General features: G+C 41.6%; 1 protein-coding gene across 2 annotated transcripts in view; it reads left to right on the top strand.

The window, feature by feature from the left end:
• The window catches only part of FRMD3 (FERM domain containing 3), a 308,803-nt gene that overhangs the window by 152,360 nt on the left and 139,296 nt on the right, over positions 1–17,147 (top strand). For both annotated transcript variants that reach the window (XM_045470330.1, XM_045470329.1), the window contains exon 3: positions 15,368–15,410. In XM_045470330.1, coding sequence (XP_045326286.1) covers positions 15,368–15,410 — 43 coding nt within the window. The remainder of the gene's footprint in view (positions 1–15,367; positions 15,411–17,147) is intronic.

Raw genomic sequence — 17,147 nt, 5'->3', positions numbered from 1 at the left:
TTGTGGCTTATGAAGATATTAACCTTTTATGGAGAGAGAAACAGATTCAAAGATATTGTGGCTTGCCCAAGGTCCTATAGCTGGTAAGTGATGGAGTGAGTGTTGAGTTTAGGATTATGGTTCAAACCCTAATCCCTGTAGGTCAAGTAGACTCTGTGGATTATATTAGCCATCTAATCACCACTGAATATAGATTATTTTTGTGTAAAATTCTATCAACTCTAGAAACCTGACCTGCGAAAGTAATTCTAGCAGCCATTAGTTGAGCAAGTCTCTAGTCTTCTCCACAACATTATAAGGAAGGGGAAAACTGAGGTGCAGAGAGGGTCAGTGGCTTGCCTAAGGCTACATGACTAGTAATTAATGGTGGAAGGATGGTATTTGAACCCACATTCTTTCCACTCCTCTTCCAAGTGAAAAATTGAAACAGAGCCTAGACCAGGGATTTGTAAACTTTTTCTGTAAAGGTCCAAATAGAAAATATTTTCACTTTTGTGACCCATACAACCTCTGTCATAATTTTTCAATTATTTTATTCTAGTGGAAAGCAGCCATAGACAATACCTAAATTAATGGATGTAACTGTGTTCTTCTAAAACTTTTTTCCAATAAAACTATTTTATAAATAGGCAATTTGCCATAGTTTGCTGACCCTTGGCCTAGATAATATCTGGAAACCACTTAAGTGCATAAGCTGTTTTCATTTCTCTTGATTCATTGGGAAGATATTAGATAACCTAATAAGAGAAGTCTTTAGAATTGGAATCAGATGTTTGTATGAACTCATAGTTTAAAAAAATACAGAAACATAGATGGGCATATGGGATAGTATGCATAGGTATATATTTCCAAGTTCTGTTTTCTGAGATGTCCTAGAGGCAATGACCCCATATTAGCAATGAGCACACTTATCCTCTAGATCTTGGTTTCTAAACATCACTTTCTAATAAAAGGAACAAGGACTCCTTGAAGAAATGGCTGATTCTAGGGCTGAGGCAGGGAAATCACAAGATGAGCCTGGAGCATGTTGTGGTGCCTGGAAGTAAGGAACTACAAAAAAAATAAAAGGTCACTAGAAAGGCACAGAGTGAACCTGAAAGAACTGCCAGTGGCCCAAACTGGAAAATCGGAGTGCAAAATAAATAACGATAGTATTGGATTATAATCCATTAAATAAAATATCCATGAGTCTTAATGATATAAATAATTGAATAAATAAAGGCGGAGAAGAAGTAGCTCTTCCTTACAGAAGAATTCCAATTAATAAATGTAGAAGGAATGAGAGAAATAGAAAACTACCGTTACAACATCACCGTGATTGTTGTGGGCAAGATTCATTGATGAAAGCTAAAATTAGTGGGCAGAAGTTTGAGAAGAAGCAAGATATTTGTATAGTCTCTAAGTGCCCTTCCCCCAAGATATTTTTTAATTGCAAAGGGGAAAAGCCTAACTTTATAGTGGAGAAACCTGGCAGGCACGACTTTAATGAGGCCATCAAGGTTAACATCACCAGTAAAAGGACCTACCAACATCATGTACACCCTGATTATCCTGCACTGAGAAGGGCACATTGTTTCTGTGGTATTCTTCCCAGTAATGCATAACTTTGTTCACATCTTTAGGAAACCTAGGAAAAACTTAAGTGAGAGAGACATTCTTCAAAACAATTTACCTATATTCTTCACAAGCATTGAGGCCATGAAAGACCAGGAAAGACTGGGGAACTCTCTAATCTAAGAGAGACACGTCAACTAAGGCAATGTGGGATTCTCAGCAAAGTCCAGCTGTGGGAAAACTGGTGAACTCCAGATGAAGTCTGTAGTTCAGTTAATAGCATTGTATTCATCTTCATGTTGATAATTGTACTATGGTTATATAAGATGTTAACATTAGGGGAAGAACATGGTTATACTACTCTTGTACCTTTTTTCGTGTGTGAAATTGTGTTTTTTTAAGTTAAAAAAAAAGTGGTTAGGTTGATGTGTTTCATTGTTCTTTGTATTTTGGCTTGGCTTAGCTTAATCTTTAGTGTCTAGATTTGGGTAGTATATTAGCGGAAAAAATGTGGGCCACATTCAAAACAAAATAGTCTTATCTGATGTATCCACTAAATTTGCTTAGAGGGCTTCTTCAATAGTTTTTCTCCCTATGCACCATACGACTGTTAGACCCTTTTGACTCTGAAGATTCAGTGTGAGTCTAGCTTCTACTTGGGTTGCAAAGTAGTTGCGGCACAGAACTGGATGGACTTTGTACTCAGAAAGATGTGAATTAAATCCCGCCTCTGCTGGTCAGTCAGCTGTGTGATCTTGACCAAGTTATTGAGGCTTTGAGTCCCTACCTGATTGTTAAAACAGATAACAATACTTACATGTAGGGTTGATTTGGGAATTAGAGATAAAGCATGCAGATGTTTAACAAATGGTAGATACTGAGTACATGGTGTGTGTTATTTTTTATTGTGATTTTTATAATTATTCTTTGGCTAGGTCTAAGGCACTTGTATGAGGTTGTAAGAGGAAATACAACCACGATTAACAAGTCTAAGATCTATATATGTCAAAAACTTCTTTTAAAGGCAGGATGGCCATTATTATGATCTTTGGGGAGAGAAGGGGGAAAATGAGCCTTGGATAATTAGAAAAATGGGCTCAGAGGCACAAAGACCTGCTGATATGGGAGTTTTAAGCAGAGATTAATTGACCAGCATTGGTGGTTTTATCAGGTCATGTACTTTTTCCTCAGCAGAAAATAAAAACCAGTGAATTATTTGGATAGAAAGCTGGTCAACACAGAAAATCAAGTTAGTTAGAAAAGCTGAAGTGGAACTTACCTTTGCTATGGGAGTTGGTGGTTTGCCTACAACTCTTCACAACTTGATTTACAGTAAACCATTGTGGAATATTAAATATTTAGCACTATTACATTTGGAACACCATATGTTTGACAAGATGTCTCATGCCCCATATGCTCTGAGAGTGATGAGGACTGAGTCAGTAAATGATGACTATCTTTTGCTATTTTAATGACAAGGGCTCAGAATTTCCATTATTTTAAAAATTTGATGTAGGGAGGGGTAGATTGAATACCAGTCAGTAAAAATCCCCTCCACTTTCCACCGTATTGTTCTTCTCAAGAACTCCTATAATCTTAGTTGCCTGAGATTAGGGAAAAGTTACGTGATTATTCCTTTCATTTTACTGATGGAGAAAGCTGGGCTTAGAAGTTTAGAAGTCTTAGAAGGAAGAATTCTAGAAGGAAAAAGTAGTACTTGGCTTAAGTCCAGGCATTTTTTTCTTCAATGTAACTTATTCTTTCCACTGCTTCTCAGGTGTTTGGGTAACTTCTCTTTGGAAAGCTGAAGTTTTGAAATAGTTGGATTTCATAACTCTGTTTTTCTATGGCTATGGTTTGGGATGTCCATTGTCCTAGATTTCCCTTCTGCCTTTTCCCCTTTCCCAAACCCAGCTAGGGGAAGTCACCCCCAGTGTTTTAGAACTGAGGAAGTACCCCCTCAGCCCAGTCAGAGGAGGACTTCTTCCAGGACTAGGTTGTAGTGTTGGTTTACGGTCTGCAGGCAGATTGGGCCAAGTGCTTTTGATTTTAACTTCCCTATATCTTTTTTTTTTTTTTTTTTTAATTTTTTTTTTTCAAACGTTTATTTATTTTTGGGACAGAGAGAGACAGAGCATGAACGGGGGAGGGGCAGAGAGAGAGGGAGACACAGAATCTGAAACAGGCTCCAGGCTCTGAGCAGTCAGCACAGAGCCCGATGCGGGGCTCGAACTCACATACTGCGAGATCGTGACCTGGCTGAAGTCGGACGCTTAACCAACTGCGCCACCCAGGCGCCCCTAACTTCCCTATATCTAAGCATCTGTTTAACCCACCTGCATCAGTATCATTGCCTGTTCTAACTTCAGGGCCATTCCGATTCATCCTCAAAGACCACAAATTCACTTTAGAAACTGACACCTTTGGGACAATCTCCTCCACCATTCTGTGTTTGGGCATTTTAGGTCATGTGGCCACCAGATATACTTTCTGATTGGATGACCTGGGATATCATAAATGGAAAGACATGCCTTCTTTATGCAGATATAATTAGAACCCTGGCGTTTTTATGTTGGTAGCCAGAAAGAACTAGTGAACCTATCAATGAGTTTTATTAATAATTAGAAAAGACCTTTTCTATGTTAGGGCAGTTTGCTTTTTCTAGAGGCACCTTTGGGGAGGATCTAGAATAGAATAAAAAAAAAATCCCAATGATTTTAGGTTTCACTCTGGGGATGGTGCCAGGAAGCCAGACAGCATTATGTCCCACCAGCTGCTCCTGCCTTTGAAAGGCTGCTTCCTGCTCTTGGGGATAATTGTCCCACAGATGCTTGTAACTAGGATCAAGAGTGGTACCTAAGATTTAGGGCAGCCCTGCACTGGAGAAGGTTTGTACTGCTGCTTTAGGTCACTGGTCATGAATTTGTCCGCTTTTGTTTTTAAAGTCTCAGGGGTGGGGCGCCTGGGTGGCTCAGTTGGTTGAGCGTCCGACTTCAGCCCAGGTCATGATCTTGTGGTCCGTGGGTTCGAGCCCCGCATCGGGCTCTGTGCTGACAGCTCGGAGCCTGGAGCCTGTTTCAGATTCTGTGTCTGCTTCTCTCTCTGACCCTCCCCTGTTCATGCTCTGTCTCTCTCTGTCTCAAAAATAAATAAACATTAAAAAAAAAAAAGTCTCAGGGGTATTAAAACTCAAGACCATTTGGATGCCTATTTGGGGAGAAGGTATGAACAAGTAACTTGGCTTTATGGGAAAGGACTTAGAGCATTCACGTTACAGGAAACATAGCAATATCTTAACAGCTTGAAAACTGGATATTTTGGGGCGCCTGGGTGGCTCAGTCGGTTGAGCGACCAACTTCAGCTTAGGTCATGATCTCACAGTCCGTGAGTTCGAGCCCTGCATCGGGCTCTGTGCTGACAGCTCGGAGCCCGGAGCCTGTTTCAGATTCTGTGTCTCCCTCTCTCTCTGACCCTCCCCTGTTCATGCTCTGTCTCTCTCTGTCTCAAAGATAAATAAACATTAAAAAAAAAAAAAAAAAGAAAACTGGATATTTTGTGTAGTGTTTCAATTGTGGCCCAAGGTATTAACTTGACAGATTTGGGGAAATTGTCATATTCCTCCAGCAGAAAGCAGAACTTGGTGTTTAACTAAAATGATTGCTCATAATAGACACTGTCTACACTGGATGTCCTCTCCTAGGAAGGGATGAGGATGCCTGATAAAGACAGGTTGCAACCTGTAAGTCATTTAGGTAACTGGGATGTCATAATTTTAGTAGAGGGAGGAGCAAGCACATGAACTGTTTATCTTGTCTGGGCCAATTGGCAGACACAGGAATAAGTGTGGTGAAAAGTGCCATTTTATTCTTATCTGAGTTGGGAAAAACCAGGAGGATATCCAAGGTGACTCAGTCTTCCTCCTTGGTGGTGGGAACCTCCTGGGCTTGGTTCAGAAGAGGGCACAAATCAATTAGGTTGATGAGGTTTAAGTTCCTTCCATTAGAGAAGCTCTCACTGGACTTCCAGAAGGCAAGAACATCAGAGCTGATGGGAAACCAGCAGGTTTGGAAGTTTCAAATAGCTCTAGAGAACATTTTTAAGCCAAGCTGAGAAGAAGACTAGAATGTAACTATGATGTATAACTTGGAGAAATAAAAGCAGTATAGGTTAGGAAATGACGATTTGAGCAGATGTTTATTTCTTCATGTATGCTCAAGAAAATGTCATTTAAAGGTTGAACTGTAATTGTGTTCTGTCCACGGAGAGGAATAATGAGGAGTGCCTTAGCTTGGGCTGCGAGAAGAAAACACCTGCTTATGCGTGGCAATTTGTTCTCACAGTTCTGGAGGCTGGGAAGTCCAAGTTCAAGATGCCGACAGATTTGGTTCCCTGTGAGAACTGTCTTCCTGGCTTGCAGAGTGCTGCCTTTTGCCTGTGTGCACACTTGGGTGGGGGGTGGGGAGAGCATGCAGGTGTTCTGGTCTATCTTCCTAATCTTATGAGGACACTAATCCCATCATGTGGTTCTACCCTCATGACTTCTTCTAAACCTTATTACCTTCAAAGTTACTGCTTCCAAATACTATCTCATTGGGGATTAGAGCTTCAACGTGTGAATTTGGTGGGGGTAGGGAGGACAAACATTTAGTCTACAACAAGGAGTAAGAGTTCTAGTTCTCCACTGCTGTGTAACAAGTCTCCTCAAACACTCAGGGGCTTAAAGGAACATAATTTTATATATGCCAGGATTTGGGGAGTCAGAAATTTGAGCAGGGCTCAATTAGATGTTTCTTCTGTTCCACATGGTGTTGACTGGGCTCAGTCAGTGGTATTCAGCTAGTGGCTGGACTATTCTGGAGGGCAGGGGGCCCAAGGTCCTTTCATTCATATGCCTGGAACCTTGATGGAAGTGGCTGGAAGGTGGGGCTTGAGGGCCCCCTCCCTCTGCATGTGGTTTTGGGCTTCTCCACATAGCATGTCCATCTGGGTGTTTGAGTTTCTTACAGAGCCCTTTTGAGTTCCAAGTACAGGTAGAATCACTTACGAAATAAATTGTATGAAGAGGGTTTGGGGAAGAAGTGGTAAGTTTTGGACATGTTGAGTTTGGGATACTGTGAGATGATGAGATAGAGTTGTTCAGTCTATAGTTGTGAACCTGGATCTGAAGCTTAATGAAGAGGTTTAGGCCACAGATGGAGATTTTGGAGCATGTGAGGTCTTCATTACCTCAAAACCCTGAGGAGAGACTGCAGAGCTGAGGGAAAAGACTAGAGAATAAGAGGAGAATCTGAAGGCTAAAGAACATCCATTAAAAAAAAAAAAAAAAAAAAAAAAAAAAGGATGTCCAGAAGGAGAAGCCAGTAGAGGAGACCAACCAGGAACATTTAGAGCAGAAATAATAGAATGAGGAGAGGGAGACCTTCTGGAAACAAGGGTAGCTGGTCAACTTAATATAAGGAGAATGGGCTCCAGTGTTAAACATCAAGAAGGAAGGAGTAGGGGGGACATTATTGCTCAAGATCTAAGAGGTTTTATACCAGGAAGGCCGGGTTAAGTCCTGACTCTGCCTTTTGCTGATTGTATGACTTTAAGCAGCCTCTTTAACCTATGCCTCAATTTCTTTGTCTGTAAAATTGGGACACTAATGGTACCTATGCCACAGGGCTGTTATTTAAGTGCATTAGTCCATGTTACCAACATGTAACAGATCTTTTACTACATGCTTTAAAGAGTTTGATAGCTTCATGTGTTTGGCAGCTAGAAGATTTTCTTTTAATTTTATTTTTTGAGAGAGAGAGCATGAGTGGGGTGGGCAGAAAGAGAGGGAGACAGAGGATCTGTAGCAGGCTCTGCACTGACAGCAGCAAGCCCTAAGTGGGGCTCGAACTCATGACCCATGAGATTATGGCCTGAGCTGAAGTCAGACACTCAACTGGCCACCCAGGTGCCCCTCTCCTTTTTCTTTTTAAGTTTTTATTTATTTTTGAGACAGAGAGAGACAGCATGAGCAGAGGAGGGGCAGAAAGAGGGGGAGACACAGAATCTGAAGTGGGCTTCAGGCTCTGAGCTGTCAGCACAGAGCCTGACGCGGGGCTTGAACTCGCGGAGTGTGAGATCATGACCTTAGCTGAAGTCAGACACTCAACCGACTGAGCCACCCAGGTGCCTCTGGCAGCTAGAAGATCTTTGACCTTAGAACAGTTTGATGACGATGTGAAATATCTATGGCTAGACAGCAAGTGTTACATGGTGACGAATTCCACTGCTTGAAGGAATCCCATCGTTTCTTCTATAATTGCATTTTGGTGTCTTAGTGTGCTTTAAAATAAACAGCAGTTTGTGTTAATGTTAAACAGTTGATATTTTTACAACCTCTGTTGCATTTTCAGAGTACTACTGTTTTTTCCTTGAAGTATACATTAAGGATTTCTTGGATGTAGAGCAGGGCTTGGCACACAAGGGTCAGGATGGCCCCCATTTGTTTAGTAAATTTTTATGGGGGCACAGCTATTTATATTCATTTATGTATTGTTTATGGCTGCTTTTGTGTTCTGATGACAGAGTTGAGTAGTCCTGACAGACCATATGGGCCACAAAACCTAAAATATTTATGCTGTCTAGTCCTTTATGAAAAGAAAATGGTGCTGGTGCTTTCTTAGGCTTGCTGTTTCCACCTCTGTTTCCCATGGTGTTTCTTCTCCCAGCTGTTACTTCTATTTTGCTCATCCCTGAGAACCCAGAATGCAAGAGCAGTTATGGTTGAAGAAATACATTACACTGAAGCAGTGAAGATTTTCTTGCGTAGGTTGATTTCCAGAAGGACAACAACTCGTGAGTGTGCCTGGTCTATAGACATTTTTGCTGTTGTTGGCATCGTGTTGTAGATTTCACTGAAACTGGAGTGGAAACCATTGGTTACTGGTAGCTAAATAGCTAGGGGCTAGCTCTAACTGGGCCATCCAGAACACTGTTGAGGTTGAGTACATTCAGATGGCATTCTTTTTCCCCCTGCAGAGGCCAGAGGGTCTAGAAATGGCATAAATTGGCTAGATAATGCAGGGAGACTGAGTTACTCTAGGGCTTTGTCCAGGTGAGATGTGAGAATCAGGCCATCTTTTCAGGGCTGTGATGGGAATTGGTCAGATTTTGGATCTGGTTACTCCTGAGGGGAAAGACAATCTCCTGTTTGGGAGATTCATTCATTCTTATTTAAAGCCCCATTGGTTATTTAACACATTTCTCTGGGCTATAGATTATTCTGGTTTAGGGCATCAAGGGTTTTGAGAAAGATAACAGAGAGGTGTGTAATTTATTCTGTGAATCAATTTCAGCAGAAGCCCAACATTTGAAGATAACCAAGTGTGTTATATTGTTTACTTTTGGGAGTTCTGTTTTTTTTCCCCCTGGCTTAGCAGCTACCAAATTAAAAATCAATCTACTTAGTCACAAATCACCACCTCACACCCACCTTCCGTCCCCCTCCCCCAACTTCTAAAGAAGCCAAAATTGGAAAGTATAAAAGAAATGCACCACTTCTATGATGGGGTAGAGAAAAATGATCTCTTAGGGCTAAGTGCAGCTGGGCCTTGCAAAATTAAAGAGATAACATTTATTGGCAATATTCTCATCCTTCAGGTTCATAGAATATGGAATGTGAGAACTGAAGGAATCTTAGGGTTCCTGGAATCTGTCCCCCCCCCAAGACCACAGAGAAGGGAATGGGGACATAGAAGGGTTATTCAGCACTCTGCTTTTCACCCCTTTTGTGAGGCTTCCTTTGACTTTTCTTTGCATCAAGCTGCTATCAATCAAAATAAATTTGTTCTAAGAGGTGGCTTCAAATGTGGTCAGGCTGTATTGTCGAGACTGAAACCTTTGTCAAACTGGGACCTCTCATGGGGGATATACAGGTTACCGGGGTTCAAGCCTGAGGCAAAAGGAATAAAACCTTCAAAGGAAGAATTTTAAATACCATGGTGGGAGGGCAGTTTTGGGCAGGGAGTTAGGGAAGCTGTGTTGCCTCTGGATCCCAGAAGTGGATCCTGAGATAAAAATTCCAGTTTTGTTAGGCATTGTTCCCAGGAAGAAAGACTTGTGGGAGATTGGAGGGATTGGGACAGGGAAGGGAAGGAGGTCCCACAAGTGTGTGATGTTGAGCAAAGTCGTGTGGCATGTAACTTGGGCTGAAAGCCAAAGAGGAGCTCTGGAAGAGTGGTAGGTTATGCCTTAGGGTTGTCCCGACCAAGGGGTGAAGGAGCAGAGGTATTTATCCTTGGATACCTGTCACTTCTTAACCTGTCAGTTAACAGATGAGTGGGGAGGCTCGTTCTTCACCCTGCATTGGATTCCAGTAACCTGAAGGCAGCCTTCCTAAAAAGGGTCAGGGTGCTATATAACCAAGGAGAAAATGGCATCGAGGGGATCTGAGCAGAGCCCTGGTGTTATCTCTGCAGATAAATTCCTGATACCTTCAGATCACACTGAGGGAACGCATCCTCCGATTGCTCTTACTTCTTAAGCTCCTTAGGTAGAATTAATAGTTGGGTCTTAGCCTCTTTAGTCTTTGGAATTCTTATTCTAAGGGAGAGTTCAGGAACTGAAGTTTTCAACCATTGTAAACTAGCCACAAATTCAGAGATTTGGCTGGCAGGCTTTTCTTTCTATCTCTCTTAGGGAACTTCAGTTTTCAGCAAGGAAACACACTTAAAAAACAAAAACAAAACCAAAAACTAGCATATATCCCAAGTGGCAATTGAAAGGAAGATAGAATGTTCCGAGCCTTATTTCTAATTACCAAGCACACAGCATCATGGTTACTTTCTCACAGGTGTGTGATCCACACACCTGTACATATATATATACCTGTACATATAGTAACATATGGTACCTGTAACATATAGTAACACCTGTACATATATATATACCTGTACATATAGTAACAGCAGGAGTTGTTGGTGTGGTCTAGACTCAGCTTCATTGCCCAACTCTAAAAGGAAGAAGGAAAAAAGGTAGGAGAATTACCCTTCACGTAGAGCAAGAGGCAGGTGGGGAGGGAGTGTGGGAGGAAGAGAGTAGCCGAGGTGGGCTCACCAGAGAGGGGCCGTTGCACCAACTTGGGAGTGTCTCTGAGTGAACTCACAGAAGATGAGAACAGCCGGTGTTTTCTGAGCCTTCACTATGCTCCAAGTTCTGTTCTCAGAACTTCTTAATGAATTAACCTACTTCAACCTCATGATGCTGCTGTAAGGGAAGAAACAGAGGAAGTGGCCAAGCTGGGATTTGAACCCAGGCTGGCTTCTGAGCTGGACCAATGCTGGGGGCTCAGCTGGACCTGACATCTGCCTGCTGTGGATGAAATTGTTCTTCTTGAGTCTAAATTACATAGAATCCACCTTTAACCTCTGAGTAGAGCTAAGCTTCCTTTTTAAAAAATTGACTTTTAATTATTCATGTAATGCATGAATACATGTAAAAAGTATGTTAAAACATCAGATAAAACAGAAGTCATGGTTTCTTTTGAGCAACACCCCTAAATTCCTGTTACTTCCCTGTTATCCAACCTCACTGGTATCAGTTTAGTGTGTATCATTTCAGGTCTTTAAAAATACATAGAGATGCTTATTATGTATTCTTTGGAAATATATGGTAGTTTAGTGTAGTTTTTACTTGGAAAACACATCAATTCTATGATACCAATAGTTCAGAGGTTCTCAAACATTGTTGATTTATGGCTCTCTCAGTATTTTAGTAATTATTTCATGGTGCCCTTGGTAAAAAGAATATCTAACAGTGCTATCTGATAAGAGCGAGAGCCAACCAATTTAGTATTTATGTGCTAACAACTTAGTGCCATTTAAAATGTGACATACCTGAAAATAGTATTTTCAGTTCATTCTTAACCACAATTACTTACGAACAGGATGTGTGTACCTGTTGGGCGCCCCATGGCTCCTCAGACTCTGGGATCGGATCCAATATTACCACGCTCATTGCCTCTCTCACACCTATTTTAGCATGGTACTTGCTTTTTATCACAGAAATCGCTAAAAACCCAGCTTTTCAAAAAGTATGATATCAAAAGGAATGTAGCATGATCTAATGTTGGAACCGGGAACTTCCTTGAGCTTACAGTTGGCACACTGGGTGTCTGACAGATGTCTAGAATGGCTGCTTTTCCCTGGAGTATTTCAGTGTATGAATTGGGAACTGTGGCCATAGTTCTGAATTCAGTGTTTGCTTTAGAGATCTAACCATGTTAACACATAAAGATCTACCTCCTATAAAACACTGCAGAATCTGGAATATGAACAGATTACGATTTGCTTACCATTTTCCTGATGATGGTCATTAACATTCTAATATTTTATAATTGTAGTATTATAACTATGCAGTGAGAATCCTTGTTATGTTCCTCTATGTTCACATGGACAAATTGTGGGATAAAGGAATTGCTGGGCCATAGGCCAGTCAGATATTTAGATTTTAATAAATACTAGAGATTGACCCTTTCTGAAGAAATGATTTCCTATAATCCCTTGACACATGACTACTGCTGGCTTATTTTTCTTAGGGCTCTACACCCCATGACTGTACTGTTGCATAAGGATCATTGTCCTGGAAGAATATTTAGTGGTCACACTGTAGACATAGGTAATTAAGACACACAACGTTTGGGGTGCCTGGGTGGCTCAGTCAGTTAAGCGTCCTCCTTTGGCTTGGGTCATGATCTCACAGCTCATGGGTCCGAGCCCTGACAGCTCAGAGCCTGGAGCCTTCTTTGGATTCTGTGTCTCCCTCTGTCTCTGCCCTCCCCCACTCATTCTCTCTCTCTCTCTCTCTTTCTCTCTCTCTCTGTCTCTCTCTCTCTCTCTCAAAAGTAAACATTAAAAAAAACCCAAGATACACAAAGTTTGAGAGGCAAGCATGGGGTGTGAATAGGCCAAGAGAAGAAGGAAGGTCAGAACCCATCAGAAACTTCAGGGTGTATTTTGTAGGACAATGAGGAGGCCAGTTAATTTTGAGTAAATTTATTTCAGGGCACGGATGGCAAATACCTTGCAGATGTACCTTAAATATTCCCTACCCCTCCATGGCAGACATAGCCAATCCATCATGGTACTCATTCTCACTGAGCCTTGAAACCCTCTTCGCAGCCCTGGGAGATTGCCACTGACTAACTAGTATGGGCACATAAAGTGAAATGTACCTGTCCTCCCTGGAGGCAGAGAGGAAGAAGAGCGGCAGGTTGAAGTTTGGCAGAGAGGAGCTAAGGAGTTCACAGGATGCCAAGCAAGGAGAATTCAGAAAGTGTACTTCAGTCTTTGTGACCGGTGATTCTCCTCTGTGAAACAATAGCAGTAGGTATTGATCTCCGTAGGTATTTGTTTTCTTGCCTTAGTTCTAAATTACCCTATTTATTTCTAGAAAATAATTTAATCATCAGAAGCCCCTTTTATTATTCTCCTCCATGGGATGTGGTCTACCAATTAAACTGTACTTAAGTATCCTCAGGATCCGCAAACAAGCATTTATTGATATTTTTCACCTGCCAGGCACTGTGTAAATGTCTTATGTTTATTCACTTTTTATTAACTTCTAAAATCCTTACAACAACACTACAAGGTAGGTACTATTGCTTTCCTGTATTATAGTTGTGGAAACTGAGAGAGAGGTAAAACACTTCGGGCCACTTACTAGCTGTATAACTTTGTGCGATCAATATATTTCCCACTGTTCATTTATAACTGTGTAAATGCCAAGCATCACTTCTGATTAGAAACAGGTAACCAAGGGGCGCCTGGGTGGCTCAGTAGGTCGATTGTCCAACATCCTCTCAGGTCACAATCTCATGGTTTGTGGGTTTGAGCCCCGCATCGGGTTCTGTGCTGACAGCTCAGAGCCTGGAGCCTGCTTCGGGTTCTGTGCCTCCCACTCTCTCTGCCCTTCCCCAACCCATGCTGTTTCTCTCTCTCTCTCTCTCTCTCTCTCTCTCTCTCTCTCTCTCTCTTTCTGTCTCTGTCTCTTTCTCTCAAAAATAAACATTAAAAAAATTAAGAAAAAAAGAAAAAGAAACACATAACCAAAAGTAGAATGGTGGTTTCCAGGGGCCTAGAGAGAGGGGACTGGGGACTGACTGTTTCTTAGGACTAGAGTTTCAGTTTTACAAGATGAAAGAAAGTGCTCTAGAGGTGGGTGGTGGTGGTTTCCCACCATTATGAATGTATTTAATACCACTGAACTGTACCCTTGAAAATAGTTAGGATGGTGAATTTGATGTGTATTTTACCACAATTTAAAAAAATGAAAAAAGGAGATAAACAGCGTTCTCAAGGTGAACTGATAGAATTTTGATCAGAAGCAAAGAAACTTGCTCTTTCAGTTTGTGCGATACGTCAGAGGTAAAGGCATGGTTTTCTGTCAAACTCTTCACGATGCTGACGTAGTTAAAAGACCCCTAGTCTTGTTTTTGAAGGTTGCAGAGCTCTGACACCCTGGATTGGAAACTATTGATTTGACTGCTCAATTTTTCAGCTCCTGGGGAAAGAAGTGATGTTTGTTGAGGAGACTAATATGTTTTAGAGCAAACTGATCTGTTGGGAGGCAGAATGGCCAAGGTTAAGGGCCTGTGCTCTGGAATCCCGCTGTGCACTGCCTCTCCATTTGTTCTCTGGGTGACCTTAGGCTAGTTGTTTAATGTTCTGAGCTCCCTGATTTTGCATCTGTAAATGGGGTGGTAGTGATGACCCATGGAATTGCTTAGAGTAACACCTGACATTTAGGAAGCCCTCAACCAATGCTAGTGCTTATTAAACTTCATGGTTGTGCATGGATATCAAACGGTAGGGACAATACAGAACTTTGAGGCTTGCTGGATGGCACAAATGGGGTGTAAGCCTCAACTCATGGTGAGCATCCTCTTTTGTCTCTAGTATTGAGCGTGGGGGATGCCCGGTAAGTGTGGGCTCTCTGTTCTCCCGATGGTTACCAGTGGCACTCCTCGTAGTGTCTTTATAAACTGCAGGTGTACAGAGTGACGCTTCTTGACATTTCCCAAGTGGCTTCAGGGACACCCTGGTTAGTGATCTCAAAAGTCACCTGGCTCTTAGCATGTTGAAGTGACCTCCACACGTGGTGTGGAATGAGCCAGCTACTGGGCCCAGCATGGTATCGGCTTTGAATGCCTGTCACTAACACCATTCTGAGCTACCCAAGTCTTTGGGCATCTTTGTTTTGTGGTACAGTTGGTTTTTCTTCTGGATGATCTCAGGTCTTTGAAGTTAGATATTTAAAGTCCTCTGTTCCTCCCTACTATAAAGGGAGAATTGCCTCTGTGTGACGGGGCTAATGCTGGCTTGGCCCACTGTTCACCTGAACAGAGGCTACCTAGCAGGGGAGCAGGGTGCTGAAACTGTCTTGGACTGTGACTCTTTGAGGTCATGGATGTCAAAGTCTTTAGATATCTGTGACTTGCCGAAAGCAATGGAACTGTATCACCTAGGAGTCCACTGGAGCCGTGAGAATATCCCATTGAAGTGCATGTTCTCTCCCTTGTTCTTCTCTCTTAGCAACTGTGTGACTCATACACTACTCAGAAAGTACTAATTCTCTGTAATTTATACCCTTGCCTGTTGTATTCTTATTGCAGAATTGTTTGTGTTGATCTTCAGAAGGCAGAACCTTGAGGAATATCTATGGGAACCAAGACTGTACTTTGGAAAAAGACTATCTGTATTAAATTTCTTTTAGTTATTAAGTATGTGTCATGTGTATGGTTCAGCCATTTGACCCATAATCTCTGCTTTTTTCTTCCTAGCACTGGCTTGAACCTAACAAGTCCATCTCCAAGCAAATGAAATGTAAGTGTCAATCTGTGGTTTCACTTTTGCTATGAAATGTCCAAAGATAGGTCCTGTCTCTTAACAAAATTTCTCCTGCCAGGGAAGAAATGGATGGAGGGAGATGAACATGTGTGTGTGGGGGCTTCTCTCTCTTAGTGGGTGCTGTGTAACTTCTCTTATTTTCCGGCCTTTGCCTTCCTTGAAGTCACTATCACCTTACCTTCATATTTCATATTTGAACAGGAACGTTGGAATTAGATGACTAAGTATCTGTTCAACATAATCACCAGGTACCTGGTTCCTTTGGATTGTGGAGGTTGCTAGTAGGTGGTTCAGGATGGGAGGTGCAGTCTTGGGGGGATAAGGAAAGCAGGTGTATTTTGAAACTAGAATCTTGCAAGTAACTTTATTGAAGATTGTATTATTCTTTTGTACTCCTCAAACTCCATACAATAATTTTTCCCCCTTAGTAATTGTTGTCAAGCCCTCATGACGTTCTGAACTGCTTTTTTTTTTTTTTTTGGTGGGGGGAAACAGAGGCAACAGATGTTGCCTTGGGAAACATCTTTCTAGAACAGCTGGTCATCTACTTCAGGCATTGTGAAGAGGGTGTTGACTAGATCCTGGATGGCATGGTGTTTTGTCCTGATCATCTGTGCCAGGCTATAGACAACCTGCTTTTATTTATGGCTCAGAGGAGGGCTTCTGAAATGCATTTCAGAAATTCATTGCCTGCCCTGAAATCCATTTATCCTTCCATGTCAACTTTCCCAGGGCTCTGAAATGTAGGTGATAAATCAGTTTCTCATCAGAAATCAGTTTAGTGCATATTATGTCACTTATCATTATTCAGGGGATTCTTTCCTTTTTCAAATATGAAGAAATTATTCTGGGCAGGCCTTTTAAGTGGAAGAAGGAAGAAACCAAACACGGATGGCAAACTAGCCACTAATATATTTATTGCTTAACCCTCTTTCCCCACCTCCCCCCATCCTCCCTCTCTTGTTCCCTTCCCCCCCATCCCTCCTTCTTTTTATCCCTTCCCATTCTTCTTCCTTCCCTCCCCTATGTCTCAGGAGCAAACAGACTCTGGATCAATGCAGGAAGGACAACTAAGTTGTTCTGTGGCAGGCTAATGCCCATGGCTGCTGGGAGCCATGGCTGTTGCAGGGAGCTGGCAGGAAAGATGTATGAGGTGAAAACAAGGGCAGCAGTGGACATGTGAAGTCCAGAGAGGTCAGTGCGTTGGGGTGTAACTGGAATAGAATTGGGTCAGGCATCCAAGAAGAAATAGCAGGACAGGTATCAGGAGGCTCCATATAGAATGATATGCAGGATAATAAGAGTGAATAGCATGTCCAAAAAAATTGCTGATGCCTAGCTTTTATCCCTTGGTTACTAAGTTTCGATATTTTTGTTTATGTATGTAAAAGTGTTTAGACAATTTTTCAGTAAACTTATTTTCATATTTAATGATTCTTTGACTTTGGTTCTTCAATGTCATGCAATATTTTCCTTAGGCTACACACAGTTTAAAAATATAAATATCTTTAAAGTCGGATGTATTTCAGTACTTAGAAGAAAAAAAAAACCTTGTAATTTGTAAAGAATTTGCTGCTTAAGAGCTTTGTTCCCATGCTAAGTAAACCTGAACAACCAACTGGAAATGTATAATGTTTGGTAAAAATGTTTTGAAGATTGACATTTGACTACTGGGTAATGTCAATCTAATGACAAATGAAATCTGAATCTGGA

This window comes from Leopardus geoffroyi, chromosome D4, assembly GCF_018350155.1.
Source record: "Leopardus geoffroyi isolate Oge1 chromosome D4, O.geoffroyi_Oge1_pat1.0, whole genome shotgun sequence".
NCBI classification, from domain to species: Eukaryota; Metazoa; Chordata; class Mammalia; order Carnivora; family Felidae; genus Leopardus; species Leopardus geoffroyi.
Note: the sequence above shows the minus strand (reverse complement) of the source record. Positions and strands in the feature narration are given on the sequence as shown.